Source organism: Colobus angolensis, unplaced genomic scaffold, assembly GCF_000951035.1.
Source record: "Colobus angolensis palliatus isolate OR3802 unplaced genomic scaffold, Cang.pa_1.0 Scaffold137, whole genome shotgun sequence".
In the NCBI taxonomy this organism is placed as follows: Eukaryota; Metazoa; Chordata; class Mammalia; order Primates; family Cercopithecidae; genus Colobus; species Colobus angolensis.
Window position 1 is genome coordinate 6,447,270 of NW_012114455.1, and position 25,571 is coordinate 6,472,840.

Sequence of the window (25,571 nt, forward strand, 5' to 3'; positions counted from 1 at the left end):
ATGGTCTAGTCAATATGGAAAACAGTATGAAAGTCTTCAAAGAATTAAAAACAGAATGATATATGACCCAGCAATCCTACTTCTGGGTAGTTATCTAAAATAATTAAAAGCAGGGCCTCAAAGAAATATTAATACTCCCACGTTCCCTGCAGCATTATTCTTAATAACCAAGGCATGGAGCCAACCCAAATGTCCCTCAATGAATGAACAAAGAAAATGTGGCACAGCCATACAATGGAATGTTTTCAGCCTTAAAAACAAAATTCTGTCACATGCTACAACACAGATGAACCTAGAGGACATTATGCTAAGTGAAATAAGTCAGTCAAAGGACAAACACTGCATGATTCCACTTATATGAGGCGTTCAAAGTCGTCAAACTCACAGAAGCAGAAAGTAGAATAGTGACTGCCAGAGCTAGTGGGAGGGGAAATGAGGAGATGCTGTTCAATGGGTATAAACTTTTAGTTATGCAAGATGAAAAACCGGTAGCAGTCTGCTACAAAATAGTGTGCTGCTTCTAGTTAATAATGTACTATCTCAAAATAAATAATGTTCTATACACTTAATTTAAGAGGGTAGATCTCACATTATGTGTTTCTTTACAAGAATAAGAAAATCACCTTGTAAACTGGAAATTTCTAAAATGGAAATTGGAGTAGCTTGTATTGTTTTTAAAATTCATACATGCTCCTAGGCTCAGGTTTAGGAATTTATTTTCCATTTAGGTTTTATTAAGTCTAATCCAAAAATGTGAAAATGAAACTGTGAGTTATATGTGATGAAAAAGTACAGCTTTCTTGAATTCAAATAATCAATGGCAAAGATCACATTTAGAATTGGACAGAAAGAACACAGCATCCCTGTCTTGTCTTTTTTTATAGATATTAAGAAAAGGGAAAGTAGTCTTATTTCAAATATCAAAATTCTGACTTAAATGAATAAAATTTAGTCACGAGTAAATACAAAAAACAAGCAAACAAAAAAACCTTCCTGGATTAGCACAGGCCCAATTCTTCCCTGCCTTTTATCACCCTGTCAGCTGGGAGTATCTTTTCCAGATACCTGTGGCTCTCTACCAGTTGTTACTCTCTTGTTGTCTGAACCTGCTACCCAAAATTGGCAGGTCATTTTCAAAGTTTTGATTGTTCCCTTGGCAATATCCATTATTTCCCTCCTGGGTAGAAGGAGGATCTGAGGACAGCTTATCCTTTTGGGGTACATGGAGTAGAGGTGGGGACTCTTATGTAATATGAAATAAAAATAAGTTCTTTGGGCTGGAAGTGTCAAAAGATTCCTTAGAATTTACAGCCACAGGGATTTCATGGTGTGTCTGATGTACTGATTTTGTGCCACATTTCAGCCAGAACTGGCAGCAGATTCAAAGCAACACAGGTGGCTACGTAGACGTGAAGGGAAGGTATGGGGAGAGAAAAGTGGCATAAAACAGGGCTGCCCCCCTATGCCCATCGAGAATAGGATCTTAGCCCTCACTGAAGGAGCTGAATGATCAGCTCTAATACATTGGCTGGACTCCTGTAGGTACTCACAGAAGGTAGAGATGCTGAGCAACCTTTTCCTGTCAAAGTCTAGGGCTGGAGATGCTTCAAGAACTTTGGAGCCATCAAGTCACTGTAACGGTCAACTTTTAAGCCTAGAAGGAGCCCTGAGACGTCTCATTCATCTCCTTGCCTTTGGGCAAGAATTGCACACCGAAGCCTCCCAAATCAATCAGACACAATTTAGGGTTAAAAGCCTCCAGAGGGGCAAAACAGTAAAAAGATTTTACAACTTTCTCTCACAAACCACTTTGTGTGCTCATCACCTACTTCAGAATCTAAGAGAGCTTTGACACTTGTTTTTGACACCCCATGGCCTTCTCATCAGTCTAACTCCAAGACCTTCCTTCAAGCGGCAGGCTCTGGTAATTCAGCGAAAGCAAGGCACTAACAGGCAAGTGTGAAGCCAAAGGGCTCCCAGGAACATCCTTGACACCTTTTTGCCAGCTATTCACATGTGTTTAATATACAGCACTTCCCTGTGACTGTCTGCGTCCTTTTCCATCACCATTTATCCTTCTCCAGCAATTCCCAATTGCTTTGCCTTGCTAATAGATGTTGCAGTCTGACAAAACACCTTTGCCTGCATGCTGGTGTTGTTAAAAGACTAATTATAACCATAAGGAACGGGAAATAAGAAGCTATTCCCTGTAAGTTTGCTAATCTTATCTGTTCAGAACAATAGAAGTTCTCTGTCAAAGACTTACGAAGGGAGGTTTCATCCCCCAGGCTTGCTAGTCCTACTCTTTGTGCATTCTTAAGACAGGAGGCAAGTGCTTTACCTTCTCCTTGGAAAAACTGAGGCTGGATATGCAGCTTGTCATGCAATTTTGCTGAAGATATAGAGAGGGTCATAAATTCAAAAATCCAATTGCTCTAGGGCAGGGGGTTGGGAGAAAAGCCAATAAAGAAAATGTGTGGTACAAATGCCTTTCAGGAAAGGGTGTAAAGGGTGGGGTGGATTTACCAGAAGCTTTGGCAGTCAGTTTTGAAGTCTTCTGGAAAGGAAAAGTGTAGCCTCCCAGGGAAGCAGCCTCATGACATCTTCCAGAAGGCTGATGTGTTGGGAAACAGCAACACATGAGCAAGAAGTTCCTTGAAAAATTTTCTTCCCTCCTTCTTCCTCTGGAACTGTTGGGAAACTAGATTAGACCCAGGAGTCTGGTTTGTGAGAATGGCCCTGAATGAATTTTTAGTTTCCGGTTAGGAACAGAGAGCTCAGAAGGTTGTTTTCTCCTCCAAGGAAACCTGGCCACAGTTTTTTTCCTGTTCTATCCAGAGCTTGTGTGCTGGTGGATTAAGCACATGTGTGCACAGGGCCAGGATTCTGGCAAACAATCTCAGGGAGGATGGCAAAAGGAGAAGCAAAAGGGGCTCATTCCTCTACCTCACAGCTTCTTTTCCCAAAGGAAACAGGATCTACTCACCAGCAACAATCCCAGTGTTCCAAAAGAAACATGGAAATAAATGTGCGTGCAACTGGGACACATATACCCCTGTCACCTGCTACAAATGGAGCAGAAGTGGGAGGGAAGCGAGCCACTGAGAACCTAGGCCTTCTTAGCTGTAGCCTATTTCAAGAGGGCACAGGCTTCCTGAAGGGTCTTTGGTGGCCGAGTAACTCTACTTCCCTGAACTGGGAAGAATGCGTGAATAACCAGCTAAGAGGAGACACCCATCCTCTTAGAGTTGCCTGGCATATCTGAGGCAGAGGTGATAGCAGCAGACTTCTCAACAGAGGCACTGAGATCCAGGAATTCCAGGATGATGTCCCCAAGACAGTAAATCAAATGCCTGAAACAAATGGGCAAAAAACTTAGGGTCTGGCTCAGTCAGGAAACACAAGATCCTGTTTATGACATTTATTTTCTCCTCCCCCATCACCGATATGCTAAACTTCAATAGCTTGATGAAACTTCTGCTAAGAAATTAACGTTTTTTGAACTAATAAAGCCTCTGGCCCTAATAAAGGTAAGAACAGCTTTATTATATAAGACTAGTTTTACATAACATTAAGTTTTATAAAATTCCATTTCTCTTTACATAGTTACATTAGCACTGCGCTGAGGGACTGTGCTAACAAATCCTTGAGATGTCAGGTTACTAGACACTTTCAGAGCTCCTGACTACTGCTGTTTCTCATAATTAATTACCTTAAATTTATAGGCTGCCTTACAGGCAGTGAGGCAAAGCCAGGATCCTTGAGGAAGGTAACAAACACAGTCTACTCTGGGGTAGGGTTTGAGTGTCAGATTACTCAATACTTCTAGAAGAGTAACAGCCCAGGGGATGGAATCTACCTCTTCTGGATTATTCTAGGACTCCTCACCCAGCATTTCTGGTCCCTTTATGAAATTCCAACCATACTATCTTGTCTACCTGATATGAAGCAAAGACAACTCCTGGTCCTGACATGAATCACAGCTTTGCTATGAGGCCAGGGGCTTATGGTGAACATCTTTACATGGTCTATGATACACAGGCCAGGGTACGCTCTTGGAGCATTCACAGGGGCTGGCAGATGTTGGAAAGAGCACGGAGCAAGTATGCTGAACAAGCCTGGAGGATAAGAGGTCATTTTCAGCAGCTCATGTGGGGGCCTGCATAGAGTTCTTCCAAACACAAATGGTGGTTTGTCTAAGAGTGACTTCCTAGCACATGAAGATCTGCTCGGAAGCCTGATGGTGTGGGTTTTACTGAGTGTGTGGATCTGGACATTAAACTCCGTAGTCAGTGCCCAGACCAAGTCAAGACTACAATCCTATTCTTTGGAATGTGGGCTTTTCACTCAGAAACCTTGGATGCCTCTAAGACCAGAGACGGCTTTAACTATGCTGAGGTTGGAATAACATTCTTCCACTTACCTGTTGATGAGCGGTTGTTGTAGTGACTCCAAGACTAGACCCCAGCTCACCCGGCATTTGTTCACCCCAAGAATTTCTACTACGAGATCTGAGCAGGAAAAAACAGATGGAATGTGTGTGTTACCACTGAAGTTTTAGATTCTCAGGACAGTCTCTCCCCAGGATCTCTGCCGTTTTTACATAGGTTCGGTATTTCGGGCATACCTCTAAACCACACAGCCAAACTAAAATCCTCACAAAACAGGAAAAACCTGAGAAAAATATGTTTCTTAAGTTAGGTGTCTACACAAGAATGGGCTTCAAAAATTATTTTGTAACCTGTCACTCAAATGCAGGTACTCCTTCCAGTATAACAGTTGAGGTTGGCAAACACAGAGTTATAATGATAAGGGTAAATAAAATTGATTGTCCAGAGCTAAGTTCACAACTGTTTCCTGGTTATCACAGTCATGGGCAGCAAACTGCCTTCCTGGCCTCTAAAAATACAGTGCGAGGAAAACCACCTTCCCAGATTTTGTTTTTACTTATTGCTAAAGGCCATGTACCATACTCAATGGCTGCAATTTATTAAGTTGGAGCTTCTGTGGGACATGTGATTTTCTTCCTTGGTCCCAAAATGCTATGAATTGTCAGAGCATCTGAAGTCTTCATCTCCTGGAAATGACTCTGAGACCTGTGCCTGCAGGCGGGCTTCCCCAGACCTGCCTGTAGGTAGAGAGAAAGTTATTAACCTAAATATCTGCAGGATTGTCACCTAGTATTTAGGGTGCAGCCATAGAGTTCTTTTCCATTCCCTTGGCATCAGCTGAGCAAGGGATAAAAGAACTGCAGCCCTGTTCATTTTTCTATTAGCCTGAGAAATGATGGGTCAACAGAGTTTTGAATCTAGCCACATGCAGGGTCCTTTTACAAACAGGAAAAGGTGAAAGGGTAATGGTGGCAAAGCAGAATGGAAGGGAACTGTGACTGGTATAATTGATCTCATTGGTCCAATTACCTGGGAGGACTCCCATCAGGCTCTGCAAAGCCTGTTTCTCAGCAGCCAGTTTCTGCTCCTGGGTCCTTACAGGCCGTGGAAACTTAGGCAAAACTCCACCAGGCCAGATGGACTCCTGAAGAAGCCTGAGGTACTGCACCCAGCGCTGTGGACTTGTTAAATTAGCTACCTGCACCTCTAGCCACCTGTAGTAGAAGAGAGACGAAAGCTTAGATAAAGCTGAAGGAAAGGAAACAGCAAGGCAGCAGACTGACTGTTTATGTTCTCCTGCAGATTTGAATGTCAAAATCCTAACCCTCAAGGTGATGGTAGGAGGAGGTGGGGCCTTTGGGGAGGTGATCAGGTCATGGGGGCAAAGGTAAATGCCCTTATAATAAGAAACCTGAGAGAGACTTCGCACCCCTTTTGCCATATGAGAACACAGGGAGAAGACAGCTGTCTATGAACCAGGAAAAGGGCCCTCAGCAGACACCAATTCTGCTGGTACCTTGATCTTGAACCTCCCGGCCTTTAGAACTGTGAGAAATAAACTTCTGTTGTTTATAAGCCCTTCAGTTTATGGTATTTTGTTATAGCAGCCTAAACAGACAAAGATACCATCAATTACATGAGCTATCAGAACAGGAGAAAGTCAGCACTGATTCTTGCAATGGAAACCAAGCCAATTCAACAACCTGGGATAACAGAATTTGAAGATGAGTAACAATAAGAATCGTGTTATTTACTCAGTGTTCACTATGTGCCACCTACTGTACAAGCGGTTTTACAGAAGAGAACAGTAAAAGGGCCGTGGTCTCTGGGCAAGGCTGTACCTACATCTTCCCAGCTCTCCCCTGATGGGAAGCATCATAACCTTCTTGGTAACATGTACACACAGCCTTCAGAGCTAAGGGCCTGGTGATCTTTATACAAATTCTTCTCCCTACCCTCCCCAGCCATATCCCCTGGACTTCAAGTCCTCATGACTGTCTTGGGGATTTCCTACATCTGCCCTTTGTTTGTAACAGTTCTCTCACTAACAAGGGCCTCTTCTCGCCTTGCCTGAAGAACAAGTCTCAAGTCTGCTTCTGGCAAGACCAACCTCCTCCATGAAATCCTTGACCACCACAGCTGGAAGTGCTCTCCTTCTCCATAGACCTCCTTTGGCAGGTAGTTCTGGAACAATTGCTTTTTAAAGGTGTTTATAGCTTTACTTCTTCAACTAAATTATAAGCTGTAAGAGTTCTGTGTCTTGTACTTAAAAAAAATTTCCCACAGTGCTTGGTGCTTAAGAAACGGTTGACTGACTAACTGTTCTTATTTCAATGAAAAATTTTCCCTTTGTCTTACTTTCAAAAGTGAGTCAATTACTCTGAGTGGGAAGATACACCAAATCTGGAGTTCAGCTGGAAACTTAGAAAGTGGTTCAACATTATTCTTTATCTGTTCCTGCATTTTTTTCAAAGTGATATGGTCAGAAGCTGAGGTTCAAGGCTGTTGCGGCCTCCCCTTCACCTACCTCATTTAAGACTGACATAGCCGTGTTGGTCATGGATGGACAATCAACCACTTCTATTCACGCGTGGAAGACTCGTTTGATCCTGCACCACATGGCAGCTCATGCCATCGCTCCTCACTCCTATACTCCAGTCACTTGTCACTCATCCAAGAGCAGAGGGGCTGCCAAGGCAAACTTTATTTAACCTCCACTCTGCCAGACAGTCTGCATTCCACTCAAGCTGGGCATTCCAGCCATGGGGGCTACAATCCCCCAAGCCCAAGGCTCACAACTGATTCTAAGAATAGGAAGTGTGTAAGGTAATAGCAGGGCAAGAATGGCAGCCATCGATGGAGATCAAGAGTGGCACAAAGCTGTTCTTGTCCAAAATAGCCATCACGATCGTATTTGTTATTATTAGGGCCACATCTCCTTTTTATAGGGCTTTTCATTCAGCGAGCCTAAGATGCCTGATGAAAGGGATCCAGTAGCAAGAATTCCTGTTCCTGCTTATGTAAGAGGGTCACTAGAGGGAGGTGGCTGCAATGACCTGATCGGCTTCTCTGCAGGGGATTAAGTGACCCAAGGTCTCCCTTCTTCACCTCAAGCCATGTATACTTCTGCAACTTTTGCTGAGGAGAATGATGTGTCTAGAATGATGTGTCTCAGGGTCTCATCTAAGTGTCTTGAGGGAGAGGGGCAAAGTCTTGCAAACTAAAATCTTCAGCCACACGATCCTTCCTAGACTGAACATGTTACACACCAGCAAACCTGGGTACCTCAGCCATCTTCTGGGCATGTCTTACAAAGCAAGAGTTAGATTCTTCTGAATGAACGTTAATTTATCTGACAGGACAGGACCTCACATGACATTATGACAAGGATATCCTCCTTGTTCTCTTGCATGGTGATTAAGTGTCTCATGTAGGTGTGTTGGGTGCAAAATGAATTTTATCATGTGGCAAAATATAAATTTATAAACTTACATGAATCTGTAAGACAGCTTTTCAAACTCTAAATGAAAATGTTGGGGAGACACATAAAAGTATGAAAAAGTAAAAATAAGCACCTGATGATACGGATGAGTCTATGAGTCAAATAAATTTGTGGGAGCCAATAAACACAACTCACTGACGAAAAGGACTGCCACCTCTGAGTAAGTATCAATTGCTGACTAGACAAATACACTGTCAAGCACTGTACACACAAGGCACAGAACTGGCCAACAGGAGGCCCTGGAAAAAGTCAGGCCCAGGAATGTAAGAAACAGGACTTCTATAAACTGGCAGAAATAAACTCCCTGCAGGCCTACAAAGAGGGACAGAGTTTAGAAAGTGGCTTCTAGTCCCTGGGAGCTGCAGAGTGCCAGCTTTCCTTATTCTTCTCCATACTGTGAAGATAAAAGACACAAACTACACACTTGCACCACACACAATTTAAACATTTGCTCTCTTTCCTGGATTTTCCTCTTGCTTACGTTCTGCCCACCCTTCCCCCTGTTGGCAAACAGAAGCTTTATCCTAGGCCTCTGGGCTCAGCATGGTCTTATTTCCTAGCCCCAGGCAGCCTGTGTAGAAGACCAAGTGCAACACATCTTTCTTGTTCGCAGAACTTCTGAGCGACAGTGTCTCGTTAAAAATGATGAGCATGCCAATCTGGAAGGAAAACATGATAAAGCCCAAACCAAAAACATCACCACCACTACTGCCACTGTCCTCACATAATACAATCTCGACATTTTTTAAGTTGTAATTCAATTTCTAAGACATACTTTATTATCACCCACAATTCCTTTCTCAAGTTGTAAATGGCCATATTCAGGGATTTGGTATACTATGCCTTGCCCAACACCTGGATGGAACCAACTGCCACAGGTTCCTAAGAGCAATGAAGAAGGTGGAGATCTCTTCATCCAAAGATCTCTTCTCTCCCTTCCATCCCCACCTTCCCTTCCTTTGGTTCTGTCATCCTTCTCTAAGGTAAAACTCCATACACACCACCATTTCATTATCTAGCTTTATTAACTCCCCTAATCATGTTTGGTGTATTTGGAAACTGGCTAAAACATGGAAGACAAAGAGATTAGGTGTAGGATCGTTAAAAGGGACAGACGTCGCAACACCTCTCCATTAACTCTCTTCATCTCGCTATTCTACACTGCATCTTTCTATCCTTATCATAGGAGTGGGAGGTTAAAAAGAGATTTGTAGCCCTAGCGAGCTCTCTTTAAGTGGAAAGGATGGAATTTATGTGTCTGAAATCTAACACATCACAGGAGCTTTTCCAGCATCAGTTTCTGGAATTCGCTGGTACCACTTACTATTAGGCTGACAGAAATCTAAAGCTTCAAGGTAAAAACACACACACGTTCCTCTTACTATTCATTAGAAATTACTTATAATAGGCCGGGCACGGTGGCTCACGCCTGTAATCCCAGCACTTTGGAAGGCTGAAGCGGGCAGATAACCCGAGGTCAAGAGTTTGAGACCAGCCTGGCCAACATGGTGAAGCCTCGTCTCTACTAAAAATACAAAAAAAATTAGCTGGGCATGGTGGCGCACGCCTGTAGTCCCAGCTACTCAGGGAGGCTAAGGCAGGAGAATCCCTTGAACCCAGAGGCAGACGTTGCAGTGAACCAAGATTGCGCCACTGCACTCCAGCCTTGGTGACAGAGGGAGATTCCATCTCAAAAAAAAAAAAAAAAGAAAAAAAAAGAAAAAGAAACTACTTATAATAAATCATTTACTAAATACAAATGCTATTGTTTATGTAATACAAGATGCATGAAGTAAATACGCTAAAATAAATATGGTAGGGAATAGCCTCAGATAGCACTGGTTTTATTTTCCACTACTATTCCAGGTCTGATACTTGATTTAGAGATATCTCTTTCTATTATCCTGCCTTCATCCCAAAGAAGAGAAGAAAAAAGAACCCAAACCAGGTATCTTGTGTTAAGCCATCTCTGAATGATTCAGAGCCTTACCAGGGGACCTAGAAATAGCCAATAAAATGGCAAAAAAAACCCCACCATACAACACCATTTTGACCCCAAGACATTCAAAAGCTTCACTTATGCCAGACAGGGGAGAAGAGAGGATGTGGAGATCAGGGCTTATCAGTACACTGGGATTGCACATCTACTCCATGTTCAAGGGAACCTGGTCTGAAATAGCCACAGATACAGGAATGAAGCAATGACTAAAAAGGAGACAGTTTAATACTAGGGCTTAAGATGGCACTTCAAGGTTAGCAGAAGGTCATTTCCCATCAAAACAGCAGAATCAAATCTCACGAGTAAGAGGAGAAGGCTTTAGAGACCATGTCTAATCCAATTAGCCAAATCCCCTTCACTTCTTTTCTAAGACAGCAGCTATGGTTGAGTGAGAAAGGGTCTTGAATCAGGACGGCTTAATGAAGAGGAGAAAGGGAAGAAGATACTAAAATCATGAAACAGAAAATATTCATAAGATCCACAACAATATTCTAAATGAAAACGCCTGGTGTAGTCTAAATACAAGAAAAATAACAGGCCCATTCCTTCCAGCCTATTTATCTATTGGCTGTACCTCTATAGACAATCCAAGGGCAATTATGCTTCAACCTTATCTTAAGATACCAAATATAGTTCAAACGAAAAGAGACAGAAAAGGAAGATCAAGTTAAAACTTCTGTCATCCTAAATACATCTTCAATAAATTAGAATTATTGACTTATTTTATTACCCTTAGAGCAGGGTTTTCAATCCTGGTACTACTGATATTTCGGACTGCAAAATCTTTGTCATAGGGGCTTTCCTGTGCATTATAAAACATTCTACAACATCCCTGCCCCTCCTCCCCTCAAACTAGATGCTAGCTGTGCCAACCAAACATGTCTCCAAACATTGCCGCATGTCCCCTGAGGACAAAGTTGCTCCAGTTGAGAATCCTGCCTTAGACTTAGGGACTTTTGGATACAATTGTATCAGGCTACTTTCATAGCCATTTAAAACCCGATGGCTGTAGCGCAATGTTTTTCAAACTGTGGGCTGGACATCATTAGAGGTCATATAATCTGTTTTGCTGTTTGTGATAACATAAAGATGCATCTCATGTTTGCAGACACTTTCTTCGTATGTATGTACCTATATATGTATACATCAGATATGCGTGCATGCATATGTGTGTATGTGCCTGTGCCTATGTGTATGCTCACAGTGGGCTGAAATGTACAATGCATTTTTTACTGTAGGTTGAAGTTTTTAAAAAAGTTTGAAAAACACTCATATAGAGTCAAGAATTAGGAGTTCCGAGAGAAAGGAGGAGAAGCCCAAGCCATATTTTTAACTTCCTGGAAACGCTCCCCATCTCCACCCACCAAGCACCCAGTAAAATGTTCGCAGGGGCCTCAACCACAAACACTGTGTTCTGTACCACCAGTCCTGGCACAGAAGTATGAGTATTGGCTCATCCAATCAGTAGCAGCAATCTAGGGTGGGAGAGAAGGGAGGTCTTGGAGGTGATGGTGTAGATTCAGGACATTCTCCATTAAACAAATTGTTTTTGCCAATTTCACACCTGATAAAAGTTACACTTCTTTTCTCTCTGATGCCGTTCCCAGGCCTCTGTCTTCCTGCCATGGCCCCTTCTTGTGTTTACAGACAGTTCCCCCTGTCAGCTCTCAGCTCTAGGCTTCCATCCTGTAACTATCCAGACCCAAGTTACTCAGCTGCGTCTGAGAAAGTTCAACACTGCTGCCCTCTGACTGTGTATCCAGGTCACCATCCTTTCCTGCCCGGTGCTGGGGAAGAATGAGGACGAAATGAACCCCAAGGGCAAGAAACTACTTCTTTCTCCCAATGACTACTGTGAAATCTAAAATGGCTCAGAGTTTGCACAGTTTCTTCCCTGATTTTCGCTTTCATGTTTTCAATCATGGATCCACACCTTTGAATCGTGTACTTCAACGGAAGACTTGACACTCTCCTAAATACCACAATAGAAGAATCTGAGTTTCAAACATTTATATCTAGCCACAGTTTTTATTTTTGATTAGTAAAGTACACATCACAGATATGAAATTAATACGTATTAAAAAATGGAAGGATTCTTAAGAAAGGAATTTCAAAAAATCATCTGTTCAACCTTAGTGGTTTTTCCAATCTCACCAACTCCAAATATGGAAATACTGGGCACCAAAAGGAAATATTTTACATCAAGTGGCTTATACGAACATACAACTGAAGAGTTGGAAGGAAACTTAGAGGTTATTTTATCCAGTCTCCTCCCAAAGCAGAAACCTCCTCTGTAATATAATGGCATAGACAAGGGTTGGGTCCTGTGAATTCAGAAACTTGGGCTTTTATCTTAGTTCTGCTACCCAATTAGCAATGTGACCTCAGGGAAGTAAGTGGCTTAATTCCTTCAAAGCATAATCTAAATTCGTTGAAGATGCTTCTTAAACCTTGCCAACCCAAATCTGCCTCCTTGTGTTAATAAATTCCAGTCATTCATCCTAGTTCTACTCTCTAGAGTTACCAGATACTAGGTTAAATCTCTTCCAAAAGACAACATTTTGCATTTTTAAATTCAGCTATTATTTCTCCCCTACCTCCCTTCTACCACCTATACATCCTTGATTTTGCCAACCTCAAAGACACTCAATAAATGTCTGATGAACGAAGGAGAGAAATGAACCACTGCTTATCCTGGCTCCATCCTCTGGTATGCTGCTTTGTTTTTCTTTTAAAATGACGTGCCCAGAACCAAACAGCTCTGAGATGTGACCTGACCAGCAAAGAATACAGGGGATTGATGCCTTCCTTGATTTAGATTATATATTCTTATATAGCCGAAGATTGTGTTAGCTTTTTGGCACACACGTCAAAAGCACTGACTCATACTGAGTTTTCAGTCAACTAAAATTCAAAGTCCACATATGAACATTAAAAAAAAAAAAAAATCAGGTGCCCCTCTGTTAAGTATAGTCTTGCCCTTCTGTATTTGTGAAATTAAAAAAAAAAATCTAAATTATAGTTTACAATATTTATTTCTACCAAATTCCATCTTGTTGGCTTTAGATTATCATTCTAAGTTTTCTAAATGTTTTTGAATCTTAATTTTTGTCATCTAGAGTATTAACTACTCCTCTAAGATTAGAATTACTTGCAAATTTTCTGACAAAAAAAATTGATCAGGATAAGATGAAGAGCAGTGCTCTATCACTAGAAATTTCCCTCTAGGATGGCATCAGTTTATGATATTATTTAATACTCTTGGGCTAACAACACTCAACTAGCCACAAATTACTTAAAAGTACTATAGTGCAGGCAACATACTCCATTCTGTCCACATGGGTATTACGGCAAAAGCTTGTTGAAATCCACATACAATGTAACTACAACTGCATACTAATCAGGCAGGGCACATTTCTACTGAACCATAATGGTTTCTAGGGTTCCCCATTTCCCTTCCCAAATGCTCACAAACATCTACTTCATCATCTGCTTCAGAAATTTCCAGAGATAAATGTTGGGGTCAAGAACCTGTAACCATTTTTTTAAAAAGGCAAGATATCTGTGCATCTCTAACCCATATGAACAAATGGCAGTGTTTCTTAATGACCTTAGGTCTTTAACGTTAAATATAAATTTGTTAAGTTTCATGGGATATAATTCATTCAGGCCAAGTACAGGTTTAAATGTACAAACTTTAAAATAGGTTACATGCTCTGTTATTTTCATTTCTATTTTGGTCATCAATTCTACTTTAATCATGTCTGTTCAATTCTTCTTGCTAGGGCATTTTCCTTGACAAAGGAAACAGAAAACAGCCCGGCAAATAATAGACCCATTCATTCATTGCTGAGTGAATCAATAAATGCTTTTACCATGTAATCAGTTAATACTACAGCATCTGTCCCAAACAATTACCTATATATATTTTTTCTTGTTAGTAACATGTGACATGTGTATGTGTTTTTCACCTAAGTCTTTTCCCTTAATATTTATCTACAACCTCAGCTCCTTCTGAGTTGAAGCTTACTAGACCCTGTTCTTGTCAGTTCTATTACTACTATTTTTGCATTGTTCAGTATATGTCCCCTCTTTCTATTTTTTAAATATGTTCACCTAGAATCTGATCGCAGTTTAACTACCCTGGTTTCATTTGATGCTGATTCTTTTTCTTCCTCATTGGAAATATGTGTTTAATTTGTTCATTCATTTACTCAAAGCATTGGCTGAGCTTCTTGTAAATGCCCTCCAACCCCCTCAAAAAGACTATTAAGGCTTTGAAGCCAGAAATCTTATATAATTCATTTTGACATCTCCTTTAGCATTTAATAGTGTCATTCACAAATAAACAATCAAATATTTACTGAATGAATCAATCCTGTTGCAAAACTTTCAGTGATACCTTCTGATGGGAATTTTAAGTTAATCTGTTCTTACAGCATGTAAAACAGTTTTTATCTCATTCTGTTATGTTCCTATGAATTCCAGCACCTCTCATCTATCTCTGCTTTCCTTTGTCAGCTGGTTTTCACAATATCCAGTTTTAACTTTATCTGAAATTTTGTCAGTATCTTACTCTTTACTGGGTTGATGGTCTGCTGACAAATACATTCTTTCTACTATTTTTGAGTTGTATTCTGTTTGTAGTCAGAAGTCCACCATGTGAATAATCACATGTCATGGCACAGAAAATTTAAAAACCTTGCCTTGGTACCAGCTACACAGTCAGCTACTCATTTCATGTTTTCTTTTTTCTTCTAAAGAAACTTACATTGGGAGGCCGAGACGGGCAGATCACGAGGTCAGGAGATCGAGACCATCCTGGCTAACACAGTGAAACCCCGTCTCTACTGAAAAAACAAACACAAAAAACTAGCCGGGCGAGGTGGCGGGCGCCTGTAGTCCCAGCTACTCGGGAGGCTGAGGCAGGAGAATGGCGTAAACCCGGGAGGCGGAGCTTGCAGTGAGCTGAGATCCGGCCACTGCACTCCAGCCTAGGCGACAGAGTGAGACTCCGTCTCAAAAAAAAAAAAAGAAACTTACAGATAGAAAAAAAGTTGTTAGAGATACAGTATAGGCTTCTTCAGGTATCATCATTTATTTTTATATAAATCAGAGTAGATACTAATCTATTACTTTAGTAAGCAACAGGATTTTAACCACAACCCAGGTATGCTGTTCAGAAAGATATTACCGCATCTTTTTAGTTATCTTCTCAGTCTGCAAGGTGGAAAATTACGTGTGAGTCACTCTTGATTTCTCTTTTTCTCAACTTGAAATAGTCACTAAATATAGGTGATCCTACCTCCTCAATATCTCATGAATCTATTACCCCTTCACCATCTCTATAGCAATGATCTCAGTTGAATGTCTCATCACCTTTTCTATCAGTGAAACCCCTTCCTACTCTGTCTTTCTAACTTTGGCCCCTTCAATTAATTATTCCTCCACAGCACTATTTAACTAATTTTTCTCAATTGCAAATTTGCTCATGTCATCCTCTGTTTATGTTTTGTAAATTGTTTCCTATCAAATGAGTGACAAATGTTTTGTTCTTGGAATGACTCACAGGACTCTGAATGAGCAGACACCCATTCGACTCTTCACTGTTATCATCAGCCATTATTCTTGCATATCATATATTCCTAATCAATCATACTCAACTTCTTTGAGTACCACAAATACACTATATTGTTTTACTGCTCTGCCTTGAATGCTGTCTCTCTCTCTCACTGTCCGCTGGCAACTCCCCTCATTCTTTAAATCTCATCTCTGATGTCATCTACTATAAGCCTTCCCTGGACCTCTCATAATCGATAAATCCCTTCTCTGAATCACATACAGAGTTCTTTTCAAAGCACTGATTTTATACTGCAACTCCTATTTATAAGTTTGCACCTCCAATTGATATTAAACTTCCCATGGTAGGGGTTTTGGGTCTTTTTCTGTATTTTGATCACTTAACAAAGTGCCTGCCACAGAGAAGGCAATCAATCAATATCGGTTACTAAGTGAATTCATGCTGTATATGGGACAGGCACTAGTCTTAAAGCATGGCACACTGTTCACAAGAGGTTCTGCAGAAAGCATACATCCCAATACTTAAAACAGCAAAAACACTGAGCTCTTCATTATTCACGCTTACGGAGGAAGACAGTGATAGATTTTTAAAAATCATGGACAATATAAAAATCCTTTGTATGCGCCATTCCATATGTGTTTACATACACATCTGGCAGATCTGCTTTCCTAATAATCTTTTGTTTAGGCTAATAATAAAATTAAACTGTGGGCCAATACACCAGTGATAGAGCTGATGTTGTAAGCGGTATGCTAGGTAATAAGTCAGGTGACCTAGAACTAAGTAATCCATGAAATGGGCATTCACATCTGGCTATGCGTCCCTCTGGAAGGGAAGAGAGCTGGAAGGCAAGGGAGTGGGTCAGCCATGCTTCTTATCTCACACTATGAATCCTGGAGGAGAGAGACAGCTGCCAGTAGCCTATGTTTGGTCAGTTTTCCTGGGAAATAGGCCCAGAGGATAGAAGAGATTGAAAGTCAAACAAAAGCAAAGGGGGTTTATGAGGACTATGAGTCACACTTGTATTTTGGGAAGTGCCTCTGATGGATGGAGCAGCATCAAATTGATTCCAACCCATTATCTGAAACTAGTAAGAAGAGAGGAAGGTAGCTGAATGGGGGAGGAAAGACCAAAAGCAAAGGTCAGGTTACCTTTCTAACAAATGCAGAACGAGAAAAAGACACTTGGGGATTGTGTATTTTTAGGATAAATAAGACTGACAGTAAAGGGAAAGCTCCAAACATTTCTCCTATATTTGAGTATTATGACATGTTTAAGATTTCAGTCTGAAAGTTTTCTTTTTTCTTTTTTTTTGAGACAGTCTCATTCTGTCGTCCAGGCTGGAGTGCAGTGGCACAATCTTGGCTCACTAAAATCTCTACCTCCTGGGTTCAAGCGATTCTCTTGCCTCAGCCTCCCAAGTAGCTGGGACTAAGGGCATGCGCCACCATGCCCGGCAAATTTTTTTTGTATTTTTAGTAGAGACGGGGTTTCACCATGTTGGTCAGGTCAGTCTCAAACTCCTGACCTCAAACGATCCGCCCACCTCGGCCTCCCAAAGTGCTGGGATTACAGGCGTGAGCCACCGCGCCCGGCCAATCTGCAAGTTTTCTGTACACAAAGCTAGTGTGCCTGTCAAGTCTTTCATGTCAACCTTTCTTTGGCCTCATACTATGTTGCTGTCGACATACTATGATCCAGTTCTGGGAAAATCAGGACTGACAGGCTTTAAAAATAACACGGAAAAGCTACAGACAGGTTTGAAGGTGGCTTAACCACATAAAAGTTCAACGAACTCTCTGAGCTCTGGCTTCCTTCATTATAAAATGGGCAAATTCTTGCCTTGCCTTTTTCACAAAGTTATCATCAAGATGAAATAAGAAAAATAAAAAGCATTTCTAAAGTGCTTGTGCGTTTGCACATGTAAAAGAGAAAAAGACTCCTTCAGACCTTCTTTAAAAATTCAACCAGGTCCAGGGAACTAATGACAGCCAGATCTGGAGTAAGTTTTGCATTTCATGCCTCAGTTTTCTCACTGTAAAGCTTATTCTCCTGGCAGGCTCAGGGAAGTAAATACTGAAACCGGTAAAGCATTTGGTACTGAGTGGTTAAGAAAGTTGGGAAGAGGCCCCAGGGGGTTTTGGATAATGTGAAAACTCTATTTCTGAATCCTTGCAACAACCAGACCTCTATACACTAAACAATAGAACTTTCACTGCAGAGACTACAGGATCCAAAATGTCTCTCTCTCTTCTTTCCTGGTCCCCGTGTGAACAGCAAGCCTGGCTCATTCTCAGTCCCCAGGTAGTTATCCTGACCCTGCCTTTCTCAGCAGCAAGGGCAAGGGCAGAGAGGTGGGGTGGGGAAGGGGGAAGGTAATTAAATTGGCCACCCATTCAGAAGAAAATTGAGTCCATGGAGGGGAAAGGGCAGGGAGACGGACCAAAACCCTTAGTGCTGAAGCACCACGAATAAAGGCAAGACACAAAAGAGGGAAGAAGGCAGTAATTTAGTGGTCGTCTTGACAACCAGAGCTCCTATTGTTCATGGGGGCTTTACCTCACAGGGAGATCTCCCTGTTCTGCTCTGCACATAGAACTCCTGCCACAGGAAGGAGGATGGGAAGCGAAGGGCTGGAGGAGGCAGAAGTGATAAGTAATTATGTGCTCGCAGAAAGGGCTGACCTCCAAATTTCCATAAATATCACAGATAACAGATTGAGCGTGTGCTCAGCCATGATCTGGAAGAAAATTATTAGGGACTTATTTAAATCAGCAGACATTGTAGGACTTCAAATGATGCCGTGAAAATGGCTAGAGGAGGCTGGAAAAGACCAGCCTTGAGGAGAATAAAGAATACATACGAGAAGCAGATGCCCAAGATAAAGAAAGAGAAAAAACACTGAGAGGGGTGTAGAGGAGAAGGAAAAGTGACTGTCATTAACACCATCACCTTGGTGTAGAAGAGCTACCCAAAAGTATTCCCAGTTTCCTGGCTACAGGCTGAACTGTAAAACCTGTCCAAGTAGAAGGCCATCCATCTTGATATGAAGGATGTAGGGACACCGAAGTGGTAACTCCAGAATCTCCACAGAGTAAGAACTTTGGGAGCACTGACTATGGGTAGAAAACACAGAGGAGTAATAAATAAAACTGGAAAAACAACAAAAAGGAAACCTGGGGGAGAGAGGAGGTGGGTGTTGAGAAACTCATCTTGATGCTGCATTTGCACACCAGCCTCCCTCCCAAGAAGGATGAACTCCCCCCGAGAAATCTTTCAGGGCCAAAGTATATTTCCCACCGACGAATCCAACTGTCTCCCTGCTCCAGTACCAAATAGCTCTGCTTCTCCAAAGGGCACTTGGAGAAGCCTGCAAGGACAGAGGTAAAGATCAAAAGTAAGCATTGACATATGGTTGCTTCTCCAAAACCAAATTAATGGGAGAGAGTCAAACAGTCTCCATCCATGGCCTAAAGCAATAGGAAACGTCCTTGAATACCTAACAGGTTGATAAGATCCTAATACCAGCTGGGGCTATTCAGCACTGACAATCTCTACCTTAGTGAATACATAATGTATAAGATTTTAGGATCACAAGAGACCCTGAATAGAGGTCCAAGTAGTTTATAGAGAATATTGACAAAATTCTTTCAATTCAGATGTCTAGCTGGTCTCATCACTACAGACTCTGTTCTGCTCACTCTGTTCTGAATGAATCAGCCCCAGCATTGAATTTTTAATGGTGGGATCCACTCAAAGGGGCAACTTCTGGTCATCCACACCGCTCAGAGAAGCAAGCACATGCTGAAGACGCATTAGAGCAGAAGGAAGAAGGGTGAAAGATGAAAGAAACAGGGCTTATCTAAAAGTCACTGGCACTAAGGAGTAGGCAGATAAGTGGCCTCTAAATCATGCAGCAAGCCAGGGAATGGCTTCATTACTGCTGTATGAACATCAGGGCAGGGGACCTGTAACTGCAAAACAAACAGGTCTTCCTCAAAGGACAGTGAATGGTATTGGTTAACCTGCAGCGCCACCTGGTGCCCAGAGGGAGAATTCCTGTACCCATGCCATGCAGCAGGAGTTTGCCAGGCTTTTTGTCACCTATTTGAAACAACAAAAGCAACATACATTCAGAAAGAAGCTGGCTAAAAATATTCCAGATTACTTTTTATTTGAAAGTAGAAATAATGCCCCTCCTCCTGCTTTAAAAATGTCTTAGTGTATAGAATATTATTTAGTCTAAACCAGTCTAAACGACACCTATTTCACAAGATCTAGCTTTGTTATACCTTCCTCTATAAAGCCTCCCGAACATTTACCTCTACATTATCTCTTACACCCCCAAAAAACTGCAGGCACTAGGCTATGATTCCCGTTTGGACAGTAACAGGCAAAGGTGGTTGGGTGGTGTGTTCTAAGTCATATAGCCTCAAAGCAAGATCTGAATTCAGTTCTGACTTCAAAGTCCACGTTCTTGCTTTCTATGTGGAAGGAAAGAGGTGGAGAAGGCACAATGGCAGGAGATGCTTCCAGAGAGGGCAGGCTCGGTGGGGCTTCCTACTGGGAGGCCCAGGTTGGGGAGGGGCGCTGCACTCTTTGGAAAGGAGAGGGCCATTAGAATGGGAGATGGCCTGAAGGGCCCCCAAACCTCTTTGCTTAGGCTGTACCATGGCTCTGGGAATCAGAATTCCCCAATTAATTGAAGACCTGGGTACGCCCTGTGTGGAGGGAATGAAAGATTCAGTTTCCATTTTGCTTCTGGTCCCCCAGCACTATTGATGAACTCTTAAGATTCTTAATAGTGAAAAGCAGAGGGACTGTCTCCAGCAGAACGATGTGTGATCTTCTGTGTTCATTTATTTGACACAAATTGATTAAGTGCCTTCTACGTATGGGGCTGGGTGTTGAAGATATGATGGTAAACAAGACACAGTCCCTGCCCTCAGGATGCTGACGTACATTCTAAAGATGTCATCAAAATGTCAAAATCTTAGGCTCCTGGTGCAGTCACAGATGGGCAAGAGACACCAAGAACCCGACTTGGAAAAAAAGGCTCTGAGGTTTAAATGCCTCATGATATTCTGTTTTTTGTTAACTTTTACAATGAGCAATTTTGTACCTCTATTTGAGTATATGAGACGACTTCAAGAGCACACACACAGAAATGCAAACAATGCACAAGCACACGGCTGTCAGCTGCCATCCACCTGCTACAATCTCAAAGATACATTCCTGTAGAGACTGTCACTACGTGACAGGAAAGGCATGATGTCTTTATCCTAAGATGGGTGTAGAATAAGTGACACCCAAGAAATATGACAGGCAGACCACTCATATTGACACGGGAAACTGCTAGGGCCCATCCTGGCCCAGTCTACGGCAGTCAAGAGCTTCCCTTTGGCATGGCCTAATGGAAGAGGCCTGGGACTCCTTCCCAAGGAGCCACAATACAATCTGAGCAAAGTCATCAATGAGAAAAATTAATTTCAGCACCTCTAAAAACAGCCCAAGCCAATGATTAGAGAGCCAGAAAATAACCGAGAATTCTGAAGACTTAGTTTGAGTTAATTTTGTATTTGGGGGTCTTGCAAAAGTGCGCATATTTCTAGAAAAGCTGTGCATAGGAAGAGATCGGGTATAAGATATAGCCAGGCACCAGAGCTGAACTGGAAGAAAAAGTTACACAGCAAAGGAAAAAATTGTAATCTATGCTTCCTGAGAAACTCTGAGTCTGAACGTTAATAATCTTTTCCTGATTGTGAATAGGATGTAAATAGAGATACCTAAGAGACAATCTCTGGCTCAGAAGTACTTTAAAAATAAAATCAGAATATGCAGACAAAAATAATTTATATGCTACCATCAGATGCATGTGTCCCTGAGACCAGCTGGATAGAAAGCAAGAGAGGCGAGATGGAAATAAGGCAAGGGAACTTTCAGGTGAACCCAGTTCTACTGAACACTGCTTTGTGGGGAAGCTTGCGTGGAGGGGAGGCAGGGCAGAGCAGTGGGAAACACATGGGCTCTGAGGCTAGGACGACTTAAGTGCAATCTTAAGGTGTGGTTGTTAACGACTTTTATGATTTTGGGAACGGTATTTTACCTGAATGTAATTTTCTTCACTTATAAAATGTAGAACTGTATGTCTATCTCATAGAATTGAACATTAATACAAACAGTACATAGCTGCTTTCCTGGCATTAATATTGTAATAAACGTCAGTTCCTTTCCCATTGCAATTACTTGTGCCCTTTTGGTGGCAGACCTGGAGGTTCTCTTAAGAAATAACCAATGTCACAAAGAACCGTGATCCACCTGCTACTTAGACATGCCCAACCAAGAAAGAGGCCCTGGAATCAGATTTCCACTCAGAAAGCACCTTGATTCTGGAGCATCCTAAGAGAATAGTGGAAGCAAGAGGGTTCATGGTCAACCTTTCCCAACTGTCCTTAAGGGAGATGGACGTTGCGCCTTGCAGCACAGCACTCTCCAGTTCTCCCAGACTCTGCCACAACTCTCCTGACCTTTTCTAGGAGATGGTTTATAGAGCGACATCTTCTCTAAGAAAGTGATTCCAAGGTCTGGTGTAAGGTCCAGAGCTTGCCATCAAGTTTCTCCTGGGTCCCCTGCTTGTTGGACCCTTAAACCTGCACATCCTTTCTTTTCTTCTTCCTCTCTGTATACTTCCTAACTTTACACACTTTACACTCCCCTCTGCCAGAACCTTCCCCCCTCTGCTTTCTGCCAAGCCATTCCATTCCCACATGCCCCAAACACTCACACTCTCTGTCTCTATCTTAGACACACACACACACACACACACACTCCCTCTTTAACTGAGAAATCCTGACGCAGATGCCAGGAATGTGTCTGCTGCCCTTTTGACACAGGTCGGATGCCATCGTCGGGGCCATGGGGAGGGCAGCACTGTGGACGTGGCATTCACGCATTCTGCTACTGGCGTGGTTCCTATTTTTATTGTGGCATTACTCTGGGTGTCCAGGCAGGGCGCCGGTCCAGCTTCTTCTCATTCCTTCACTCTCCATCAGGGCTCCACACCAATCCTACCCCTTACCTTGGCTGGATCTTCCTGCCCCAAATGCCCTAACATCAATGGAGCACAGTGTATCTCTCCTCTTTCCCTCCAACCCAGTCTAGCTCTGAGGACTTGCCCAATTTACTAAATCTGATACTGATGTTCGTAGAGATATTTACAAGTTTCTTCTGTTTTCGGGCATGAGCAGAGTTTGCACAAGCCGGATTTGCTCCTTGGCTCAGACTGCCACCCGCTCTCCCCTTCCCCTCCCTTTGTCTCTCATTCCAAATAAGGAGTGCTGCTTGTTACATAATTGGATGTTCCCAGCACAGAAGCTGACACAAGAGGTTAGGCGCACATGCATGCAAGACTTCCCTTTGACTTAACAATGCCTTTTTTGGGCATCTAACTTCTCTTCAGCTCCCCTCCCACTTCTCTCCACATCATCAACAATCAAGGGAGATAGATTTACAAGCCTGGCTCAGATCAGAGCTCTTCCAACTTTGGCTTAGAAGGAGGGGTTATGAGGTCGAACTTACTCTGGTTTTTTTTTGTTTTGTTTTTCCCTTTGCAGGATAGAGAGTGCGCTTATAATTTGACAGAAGTCTATGGCGTCCAAGGCAGTAATGTATATAGGTCTTTTAAAGGTGCAAGGAGGATACACAAAGTTGGAAGCAGAGGAAATAAACTTGCCTGCTTGGGGATAACAATACTGGAGGCTGGAAAAGGAGGACATTTTAAGGAGGAGATGCGCTCAAATCTGGTGACTTTAGCATCCCTGATGGTCAAACTGCAGTGTGTTCCAAATAACCAGAGAAGTGGCAGTACCACCTGTGGCACCAACACCAATTATCCTGCTCTTTTAAGCACAGAACTTAAAGGAAGAGAACCCAAGTACCCTGCAAATGCATGTGGCTCAGCTACCTATGGTTTCAGGGAGGGCAAAGATGTAGCCTCCTAGGCAGCAGTCATGGAGACGGAACACAACAGGACCTCATACTATGCCTCTTGTGGGAGAGGCAGGGGGTGCAGTGGAGAGGTGCTGCAGCTCTGGAGATGTTAAGTTTCCAGCACACTGGCTTACCAAAGCAAATAAAGCTGAAGCATGTAGCAATGCAAACACCACTTTTAAAAATTAAAACCTGCAGCTGTCCTGGGGACAGTAACATGGCTGCCCTTGGACTGCAGCAGTGCCCTTGTGTTAGATGCAAGTGCGTAGACACGGAGATGCAGTTTGGATTCTACAAACTCCTGATAATCTCCAGTACTTGGAGACAAAGATTTTTGGGTTGGCTTTTATCCTGCTGAATTGCAGGGCAAAGATCTGATCCTGAAATTTAGACAATCATCACAGCTATAAATCAGAAAAACCTGGGTTCAAATTCTGCCTGTGATATTTATTAACCCTGTAATTTTGATTAGATAACCCACATTCTTTATAAGCCTTAGTTTCCTCGTCTTTAAAATGAGGGTTAATACCTCTTTCGCAGGACTTTTGCAGGAATTAAATATTAGGTTGGTACAAAGGTAACTGTGGCTTTTGAATAGCATGTGCATGTAGTGTTCAGTACAGTATTTGCACTAAGTAAACTCTCGATAAACATTTGCTGGACAGTAAATATGCTGATGCTGATGAGATTATCAATGTGTACACTCTGAATGCTAAAATGAGTTAGTCTCATGTCTATAATGCACAGGGTGCTTGCAGGTATGAGACCATGGGCCACTGATGCCAGATCTTTGGAAGCTCTGGTGGAAGAACCGGTTCTTTCTTTAGATACCATGACTTCTAGCTTCCTGTCTTAAGGAGGCTTCAGGAAAACTGTGAAACCAGCTATAAGGTACTTCAGAAGAGGGCCAAAAATGTCATTAAAAAGATGGGAAAATGATTTGTAGGGATACATGATTGGCCTCAAACAGAGAAGTATGAGATTCTTCATTTATTTCTAGTCTGTGGAAGCGTGGGGGAGGAGACTGCTAACCAGATGTGGTCCTATTTTCATTGCAGCTAAGACAAAACCAAATGGGTTATGGATAAAGTTGGATACTTAGATATAAGTAAGAACTTGTTGACAGGAAAGGATATGAGATAACTCAACATGTATAAAACATCTTCACCTGGAAACATGTATGATGAACAAAGATAACAGGCCACAGTTACAAGTTTTTCAAAAGTAGCTGCAAAATTCTGTTCTTGCACAATATTCAGTGGCTTCATTCAAATTCACCGAATATATTCAGAGTTCTCCCACTTTTCCCATCACAATAGTGATGCTTTTCCATAAAATAGAGTAAGACAAAACAAAAAAAACAAAAACTCAGAATGTGAAAAGACGAGAAAGTCAAGGGAAATTCAGCTGTAAGCCCTCTCCCTGATTTCCCTTATGGCATGAACTACATTTGGGTTTTGCTAGTCTTCATTCACCGGACTTTACCCAGCTAACTGGAGTTTTGGTTGTAGTTGGGGAGTGTCAGGGATAGGAATGGAAAGATGAGGAACCTGCCTGGGCAACATAGTCTCAACTGAAAAATTTAAAAAATTAGCCAAGCATGGGGGTGTGTGCCTGTAGTCCTGGCTACCTGGGAGGCTGAGGTGGGAGGACGGCTTGAGCCCAGGAGGGGTGAGCCCAGTGAGCTACAATTGCAGTGCCACTGCACTCCACCTTGGCGACAGAATGAAATCCCATCTCACTGGTATTTCATATATTGGCATTTTATCCTCAATATATGAAAAATGAAAAAGAAAGCAGTCTCACAGTCTCTGCTCTGAACTCTAAAATGAGCCCTGTCTTTTCCATGTCTGCCATGCACCTGGAGCTTGCTTCCTTCGTATTTAACTTTTCTGCCTTAGATCTCCCAGGACCCTGGCTACATGAAACAGTCCTTCTGTGACCATTCTCTGACTCCCAGAATATAGGTATCTTTCCTCCATGTGGACTAGCCCAAGCCCTTGAATATTCTGAGTTATTCAAACTTCAGGTAAACTTTTTCCTACCTCTTTTATATATGGATCTCAATCTTCTTTGAATTTCTCCTAACTCATCTGTACTTTTATCCTT

General features: G+C 42.2%; 1 protein-coding gene across 3 annotated transcripts in view; it reads right to left on the reverse strand.

The window, feature by feature from the left end:
- Window positions 1-694: 694 nt before the first annotated feature.
- Window positions 695-25,571, reverse strand: part of SNX19 (sorting nexin 19) — a 41,056-nt gene continuing 16,179 nt past the window's right edge. For all 3 annotated transcript variants that reach the window (XM_011934694.1, XM_011934696.1, XM_011934695.1), the window contains 3 exons: window positions 5,421-5,605; window positions 4,424-4,511; window positions 695-3,353 (listed from right to left, as the gene is read on the reverse strand). In XM_011934694.1, coding sequence (XP_011790084.1) covers window positions 3,221-3,353; window positions 4,424-4,511; window positions 5,421-5,605 — 406 coding nt within the window. In that variant the 3' untranslated portion in view covers window positions 695-3,220. The remainder of the gene's footprint in view (window positions 3,354-4,423; window positions 4,512-5,420; window positions 5,606-25,571) is intronic.